This window comes from Pyricularia grisea, chromosome I (genome assembly GCF_004355905.1).
Source record: "Pyricularia grisea strain NI907 chromosome I, whole genome shotgun sequence".
Lineage (NCBI taxonomy): Eukaryota > Fungi > Ascomycota > Sordariomycetes > Magnaporthales > Pyriculariaceae > Pyricularia > Pyricularia grisea.
In genome coordinates, this window is record NC_044973.1 from 4,027,296 (window position 1) to 4,034,811 (window position 7,516).

Genomic DNA, 7,516 nt, shown 5'->3' on the forward strand with positions numbered 1-7,516 from the left:
AATACGAACAGGCTAGATATTAATCAACGCAAAGCCGAGTTTAATCACACACGAAAGTTCACTGAATTGGCTTTAGTACCCGTGCTCATATTCAACCACATCTCTATTTGTTACATTTCAAATTTTATTGTTCCCGTCTCTATATGATTACAATATTATGTACACCCTGTACATTGTACATAGAGAGAAAAAAAAAACTCTGTAAAATGCAAAAACACAATATGATACACACTTTGACCCCTCAGTTCTACATCTTCATGCTCATCAATGCAGCACGCTCCATCTCGCCAACGTTGCCGTTGCCGCCGAGCGACCAGACATCAGTAACCTTCTTCTCGTCAACGGTATCCCTCAGCAGGCCGCTGGCGGCCCAGTACTCCATCAGAGAGCGGGTCTCGAGCCTGGACATGCCGCCGAGGCGCAGGACTGGCACGTCCTTGAGGGCCTCGTCAACGCGGGCGTCATAGTGGCGGCAGTAAGGGTCCCTGGCGGGCGGCTCCTCGCCGCGCTGGATGGCCTCACGCTGGGCGATGGCGAGCTCGACGCTAAAGGACTTGGGGCTGTTGCCCTTGGTCTCGGCGGCGATGAAGGCACCGCCGGCGGGGAAGCCCTTGAAACTGTTGCCGTTGGACAGGCCGTCGACAAACCAGCGGACGAGGGTCAGGTCGTGCGAGTGGATCAGCTCAAAGGCAGGTGAGCGATAGTCGCTCGTGCGCATGATATGGGCGAGGCCGTCGAGTGTAACCATGACGGGACGGCGGTCCTTTGACGGCGTTTGCAGCTCGGTCCAGAGGGCCTGAAGCACAGACCAAGCAGTTTCGGTCTCCTTGCACGAGTCGATGAGATCCAGGAGGGAGGAAGCATGCGTAATGATGTCCAGGGAGAGGTCCTGGTGCTTGTTCAGCACCGTCATTGTCTGTAGGATGTGGCCACTAGCCTTGCGCATCTGCTGCAGAATGTTGTAGGCGTAAACAGGTTGCATGTACTGCTGAGGTGTCGTGCCTGGTAACGGGGCGTACTCCGTGCAGGCTGTGGTGAGTTCCTGGGCTAAATCGATGGAAGAGGAATGTCAGTTTTCAAAAATGTCCAAACCAGAAGCGGAAAGCCATGGCATAGTAGATGTGCCATATGTTGCGAATAAATGTTCATTATATGCACTTTTTGACAGGCTCGTTCAAAATTGACGAACCTTCAGGGAAATTGATGACGATCCAGTCATTAAGGAAAGCGGTAGTCATGGCCTGCAGCAGCAACGTGCTCTTGCCAGAGACCTTATCACCAGAGATGACCATGCGGAGGTTCTCCTTGTTCACCGCGGCCTTTTGTATCCTCTCGGCCAGCTCAACCGTCTCGGTCCTGATGAGCGTGTGCGGCGCGTGGAACAGACCCCACGTCTGGGTGTGCTTGAAGGCCTCCACCGCCCTCAGCTGGTCGACGATGGGCTCCGAGAGGGCGCAGACCGAGCCGATGCTCTTCCTGTCGCCAATGATCTGCCTGGTCAGGGTCTGGAGGCCCTCGACGCGGAGGGCGTTGTTGTTACTGAGCTGGATGCGCTTGCGAAAAGCCTTTCTCTCGCCCGGCAGCGGCGACTTGCCCGTGGGCTTGTACGTCTTCTTCTTGCGGCTCACGTTGCCCTTTCTCCTTTTTGGGGCGGCCGAGGCCGAAGCCGAAGCAGCAACGGGCGCGCTGACCGAGAAGGCTGCTGCCGTCGTCATTGGGCCCGGCATGGTGGCGAGGATGCCTGGCATGGCCACGCGACGGGGGGCGGCCTTAAGGACGGCCATGGAAGGCCGCAAAAGGCACCTCCAGCAGTTTGGCGTGACCATGGTCAGTCAGTCTGTGGGGTGGTGGTGGATGAAGACCAGCTTCGACTGGTGACGCGCCGTCGTCGTTGTTTGTTTTGTTGTCGAGATCGATGTCGATTGGGTTATCCCAATTCTCCCTTTCACCTTTTCTTCGCTGTACCAAGGTTCGTACCTGAAGAAATTCATGGTCGAATGCTTTTGGGGAGCTGGCAGGGGTTCGGCAAGCTTCCCGACGAGGTTGGTGATGGGATCCAATCAGCAGCTTCGAATTCGCCAAATTGACCCACAGTCTCGGCGTCTAAGGTCCACTTTGATTACTGCCGCTGACTACCGCCTAAAAAGTTCCCCCAAGATACCTGGATGCATAGTAGAAGTCGCGCAATGGCTTAGGTGCGGGGATCACATACCTACCTTAAACGCTACTATAATTTACTACCTATCTCGCCCTGACTTACCTCTTAATTGAGCTTTCAGAAGGCCAAGGAACAGGACATAATCACTAGAACCAAGCAAAATCATGTCTTCCGCAAAACCGCAGGCAAAACTGCCCGTCGCAGTGAACAAGCCGACGCCCTACTCATTCGATCTCGGTAAGCTATTCATTTCTCCGACAGTCGCAGATGCACCTAAGCTCTCCTACTTTTGTCGGCAGCAACCTTTTAACTAGGGGCACCGCTAACTCTGCCCCTTCACTCCACAGCTCTCCTTCTCGCCAATGACCCGAACCCAGTGGAGCTCGACAAGACGGACCTGGAGGGCTCTCTGTCGAGCCTGGCCCGGGACGGCGCGCAGGCGCTCATCAACCAGCTCCTGACGACGTGCCCGATCCAGTCCACCCCCTCTGGCGTGTTGCTGTCTCTCCCCGCGCAGCAGACTGCGCTGCCGCGCGAGAAGCCCGTGCCGGCCGCCAAGGAGCCGACCAAGTGGGAGCGGTTCGCCGCCAAGAAGGGCATCAAGCCCAAGACGAGGGAGCAGCGCCGCAACATCCAGTACAACGAGGAGAAGGGCGAGTGGGAGCGCAAGTGGGGATACAAGGGTGCCAACAAGCAGCTGGAGAAGGACTGGCTTGTCGAGGTCGACCCGGCAAAGGAGGCAAAGCTCAAGGAGGGCGAGACCCTCAGGGGCCAGTCGAGGAGGGAGAGGGTCGAGCGCCAGAAGAGGAACGAGAGGAAAATGCGCAAGAACGAGCGGGAAGCCGCCAAGAAGTGATAGGAGAGTGGCGGGTTCGACAATCTCTTGCGCTGTGCACATATGTGTTTCTCTTTTGGTTCGAAAAAAAGGGCCTGGTTCAAGTGGCCATACCGGTGTCTGGAGTTTGGCTTTTGTTAGGAAATCTTGTGGATATCTTGGGTGGCTTTCTGTGCCTTTTTTCACTTCCATGGCAAATTCTTATCACTTCCCATTAACATTCTTGCTACTTGATCGTGTCCATGCCTACTGATTGTTTACAAAGCAAAATATCATCCTTATGTAATTGTCAGTGTCGACAATAGTTACGGTCATATGACCCGTCAGCTGGTTACCGGGAACCAAGGATTCAAGAAGCACACCTTACGAAATAACAATGAGCAGTAATCACACAGTGGAGCTTGGTTGCATATTCGACAATAATAACTGCTGCGTTTTCCGAAATTTCCAGCCTTTCAGAGTGATGTCCACATAGTGGCGCAGATGTAGTGCGTATATAATCATTTTCCCGTTTCTCCCAGTATTCAAACCTCCAAGGCAGCATCAATTCAAATTGCAAGAGAGAAAAAAGGAGAAAAAACACGTGAGAAGTAAACGGGGTCGAAAGCGACTCATACAAAATTAATAAAAAGGGACAAAGTTCCGCGCCTTGTGCTTCATGCGTCCGAAAGCCGATAATGAGGATAGAGAACTACAGATGCCGAAGGGGTATAAACAAAAGATATGGAACGAAATGCTGGGAAGGGGGGAGAAGGGAGAACAGCTTTTGATCACAACTTAAAGACAGCGAGCATCAGTCCGATGATGCAAAGAAATAGCGCCGTGAAAGATTCCACCAAGTCGCGAGGATAGTGCCACGAGATTGGAGCTATGATCGTTCAGAGTAGTCCACATCAGTAGTAGACAAGGCCTTCTAAAGGTGCCCAGAGTCTAATTGACTGCAGCTTTGGACCTGCAAGTAAATCAGGAAAGTATGACAGTATCCAATCATCTTGTGTACAAGACTGAGATGAGTCTACTGAGCTCTCTTGAACGCCGAATGACCAGAAACGGTACTAGAAGCCCAGCGGCGACAGCGGTTTTATCGGTGATAGAGGTCGCATCTCTCCTTGTTGCCTCGGAGGCGTCTCTTGCTTGCTGTCTATTGTCAAAGTTGTTGAGATGGTCGAGTCTGACGCATCATCATTCTCTAGTTGAGGAGTCTTCTTGCGTGACCGCGGAGCCTGTTCCTTTGTTTGCTCCTTTTGTTGCTGCTTTTGCTGCTGCTTCTGCTGCTGTTTTTGCTGTTGCTTTTGTTGCTGCGGCTGCTGCTTCTCGGTTCGATTCGATTGCGAGGCGGTTTCCGATGAAGAAGCGGTCCTGTTCTCCATGGGGCTTTCTTCGAGACGTTTCCTCTGTTCTGAAAGACCCCGCGGCGGCGGCTGGTCAAACAGCATGTACTCTTCTTCGATGTACTTTGCCTCGTCCTTGCAGCCTTTCCAGCAATCTCGCCAGTCACAGACTAAGAACTTGAAGCAAAACGCATCAATCTTCATGCATGGTTGGAAGCAAATGCAGAGATTGCGAAAGTCCATCTTGTTCTTATCCGAATGGGCCAACAATAGACTGAGATGGCATGTGATGGCGAAGAGGAGATAATAGTTGAAGGGTGAAAGGTTGGATAGTTCGTCTATCAGCATCTGAGGGACCGTTTCCGAACCGGCACACTCCCTCGCTATCCGTTCTTGAGCTTGCTTGGGAAAGAGCTCATCTGGTAGCTGTCGGAGCCAGGCCTTGAGCATAGAGCCAATGATGTTGATATCATAAAGATCATCTTGGGCAAAAAGATCAACGTCATGTTCTTGTACAGCAATGATGGTCAGCTTCACTTTTCCAATCTAAGAAAGAACTTGCCTGCGCTTGGTACAGACAGATCGGGACATACCTTCATCGAATTTCCGTTGCCACTTCTTTATTTGTGGACCACTCCCTGGCACACGATACAGGCCTTCGACTTCAGTTCCCTTGTAATTAAGATAATCGATAGCGCGCCACGGGAACGCTGGCATCCAGAATTCGGTCTTGTCACGGGAGTCCTCGAGCCTTTTGGAAATGCGTGTGCGGCGAACTTGTTCCCGGAGGGGCAAGTTCAGGACTTTTAACTGGTAGTGTTCGTCGTCTACCACCGGTTCCTTCTCGGTAGTGCTGCTACTCCTTCCACCCTTGCCAAAGAGACCCTTGCTGATCATATCTGCGGCCTTGCTACCTGAGCTTTTCAGACCACTAAAAAATGCTGAACCCGATGTATTCTGATTATGACCGGTGGAGGATTGCACCTTAGAATGATTATCGCGGTTATCCCGGTTGTTCTGGTTCTCCTTGTCGCGGCCGTGTGCATCCCTTGTGCGGCTCCTGTCATTCCTCTCGGCTGACTGGTTTCGACTGGAGGAAGACACCATTTCCCGGAAGCTGCGGTCAGGTTGCCCAGGAGCGGTTCGCAACGGGTGTTGTCCTCCAGCTGTGTATGCCCTCTCGGGCTTTTCGATTTCCGGCTGTTTCGCAGATGTGGGTGTCTCCTTTTCCTTGTCCTTGGGGCTGAGCTGACCCTCCCTATCCCTTTCTCTCTGTGACCTTGAGCGACCCAGTAGGGCGAAAGGCTTAGGCTTTCCCTTCTTCCCGGAGCTAGACTCGTTATCGATCGAGGAAGCCAGAGACGTACTAGACTTGGAAGGTAGCGAATTTTCTGTTCTATTTATCGCACTACTACTGTCCGCTGGAGTCGTTTCTGTGTTGGATTGAGGGTTAGTTGAGGGACGAGGCAATGCGCGACGCCCACAATCGGGTTCATGTTCCAAAATCAGGGACTTACCTGACTGCTTTGAGTTCTGCTTGGTGACAGTGGAGTTATCAGAGCCCCTCGACATTGTGTCGGCCCGGGACTCGGATTTCTGATGGGAGGCCAGCCTGTCGGTCGATTTCCCGGACTTGCCAAAATTGAAGAAGAAGCCCGACTTGGACGACTTGTCGTCACCTTGCCGCTGGTGCTGGCTCTGTTGTTGCTGGTTCTGAGAGCGCAGTGATTGCTGCGATGACTTGTGCTGGTGCCGTGATGCCTTGTTAGTGGTTGCTTTATTTCGACCGTTGTCTTGCGAATTGTGCCAGTCGCTCGTGTCGCCTCGCTTCTCGGTCGGATTCTGAGAAGGCACCTGTTCCAACGCCGAAGATATCGGAGGATATGGGTGCTCGTCGGAGGGTCGCCAAGACTGTAGCTGCTGGTCTTGCTGCTGATGTTGCAGATATTGCGCTTGTGTAGCGGAAGGTGATGTGGAGGAAGATGGCGATTTCTTGTTGTGGAATCTGAATGGTGATCGAGGTGATTTGGGCGACCGTGGTGAGCGTGAGTCTGCGGGTGACAAGTTGACTTGCAGCGTTTCAGTGAGAGCTATGCGTGGCTGTTGGTCATTGCTGGTCGAGGAAGCGACAGGGTTGGACTCAGGAAGCGTCAGCGGCTGAGGTGCAGGTTTGCGTCCCATCGTGGCCTTTGGAGTTGAGGGCCCGTCCCTCCCCGACAGGCCTTCGTCCTGATTCGTACGCTGCCGCACGAGAGGAGGCCAGGCCAGTCTGATCTTACGCAAGCCCCAGTGTCTCGGGGTGTCGGGGCTTGAGGCTGCGCAAAAATAGGCAGGTTGGGCTGCGACGGGATTTGGGGGCACGTTTGCTTGGGCCAAAGGCAAGGAGGGGGAAATGCGGGAGTTCCTTCGCCTTACGGACCAGATTTGACAGGGTCGGGCTCAGGTCCTGTGTATGGGACTTTCTTGGTACGGTCTAGTCCGGCGGGCACTACTTTGAAAGGGTGAATTGCTTGCCTGCCTGCTTGGCTGCTCAATTGGGTTGTTGGTATGTATGCTGGTTTGCTGGTGGGTCGGGTTGTTACAAGTTCGTAAAGAACACTCGGCGTGGCCTTTTTTTTTTTTTTTTACGCGGAACAAGCGGGCAACAAACAAAAAGAGATTTGGCGACGGGTATTGATTGATTCTTTGCGGCCCGTAGTATCGTACCGTGTTAGGATCAGATCAGCCTGAGGGATGGACATGCAATGCAGTCCGCCTGGTTCGGATGCCTGGGATTACGGTGACTTTTTGCTGACAGTAGAAGCAGGCGTGTTCTGTTCTGCATGTACGCTGTACAGCACCGTGCTGATTGGAATAAGCGCCGCTCAAAGCTTCTCCTGGGATCTTGCTAGCAGCGAGATCAATGGTGCGCGAGATTCCAATTACCGCGCTCAGGACAGGCTGTGGTGGAATGATGAGCGGCAATTCTAACCACCTCACCCAGTTTGTATGGATTTGGTGCGAGGGTTGGGCGCGCAAAAGTTGTCGCCGATCGTTGAGGGAGTGCGAATGGGCAACTATAAAAAATAAAAATAAAATAAAAAAAAAGATGGAATGCACGCACACGCACACACACTTTTTTTTTCATTCAATAGAAACAGGGCAATTCGTGTTCTAAGATGTAAAAAAAGTAGTGCAGAGCTTAACTTGTCG

At 52.6% G+C, this 7,516-nt stretch overlaps 3 protein-coding genes across 3 annotated transcripts; 1 reads left to right on the forward strand and 2 right to left on the reverse strand.

Annotated features, from left to right (window-relative positions):
• Positions 1 to 100: 100 nt before the first annotated feature.
• PgNI_06270 (uncharacterized protein) lies at positions 101 to 1,942 on the reverse strand. Its single transcript, XM_031126295.1, has 2 exons — positions 1,190 to 1,942; positions 101 to 1,047 (listed from the first exon to the last, which is right to left on the reverse strand). Exons 1-2 carry the CDS (start codon positions 1,824 to 1,826, stop codon positions 248 to 250), a joined length of 1,437 nt encoding a protein of 478 aa, XP_030982228.1. The 5' UTR covers positions 1,827 to 1,942; the 3' UTR covers positions 101 to 247.
• A 275-nt stretch (positions 1,943 to 2,217) lies between these two features.
• PgNI_06271 (uncharacterized protein) lies at positions 2,218 to 3,206 on the forward strand. Its single transcript, XM_031126296.1, has 2 exons — positions 2,218 to 2,395; positions 2,506 to 3,206. The coding sequence occupies exons 1-2, from the start codon at positions 2,323 to 2,325 to the stop codon at positions 3,012 to 3,014; spliced, it is 582 nt and encodes a 193-aa protein (XP_030982034.1). The 5' UTR covers positions 2,218 to 2,322; the 3' UTR covers positions 3,015 to 3,206.
• A 177-nt stretch (positions 3,207 to 3,383) lies between these two features.
• PgNI_06272 (uncharacterized protein) lies at positions 3,384 to 7,377 on the reverse strand. The gene is made up of 3 exons (XM_031126297.1): positions 5,842 to 7,377; positions 4,918 to 5,757; positions 3,384 to 4,833 (listed from the first exon to the last, which is right to left on the reverse strand). The coding sequence occupies exons 1-3, from the start codon at positions 6,503 to 6,505 to the stop codon at positions 4,049 to 4,051; spliced, it is 2,289 nt and encodes a 762-aa protein (XP_030982021.1). The 5' UTR covers positions 6,506 to 7,377; the 3' UTR covers positions 3,384 to 4,048.
• Between the last annotated feature and the right edge of the window lie 139 nt (positions 7,378 to 7,516).

Coding starts and splice junctions, on each gene's coding strand:
- PgNI_06271 (XM_031126296.1), top strand. CDS start 2,323: ATGTCTTCCGCAAAACCGCAGGCAAAACTGCCCGTCGCAGTGAACAAG. Junction 2,396..2,505: donor GCCCTACTCATTCGATCTCG/GTAAGCTATTCA, acceptor TTCACTCCACAG/CTCTCCTTCTCGCCAATGAC.
- PgNI_06270 (XM_031126295.1), bottom strand. CDS start 1,826: ATGGTCACGCCAAACTGCTGGAGGTGCCTTTTGCGGCCTTCCATGGCC. Junction 1,048..1,189: donor CGTCATCAATTTCCCTGAAG/GTTCGTCAATTT, acceptor CCATCGATTTAG/CCCAGGAACTCACCACAGCC.
- PgNI_06272 (XM_031126297.1), bottom strand. CDS start 6,505: ATGGGACGCAAACCTGCACCTCAGCCGCTGACGCTTCCTGAGTCCAAC. Junction 5,758..5,841: donor GCAGAACTCAAAGCAGTCAG/GTAAGTCCCTGA, acceptor AATCCAACACAG/AAACGACTCCAGCGGACAGT. Junction 4,834..4,917: donor GCAACGGAAATTCGATGAAG/GTATGTCCCGAT, acceptor TTGCTGTACAAG/AACATGACGTTGATCTTTTT.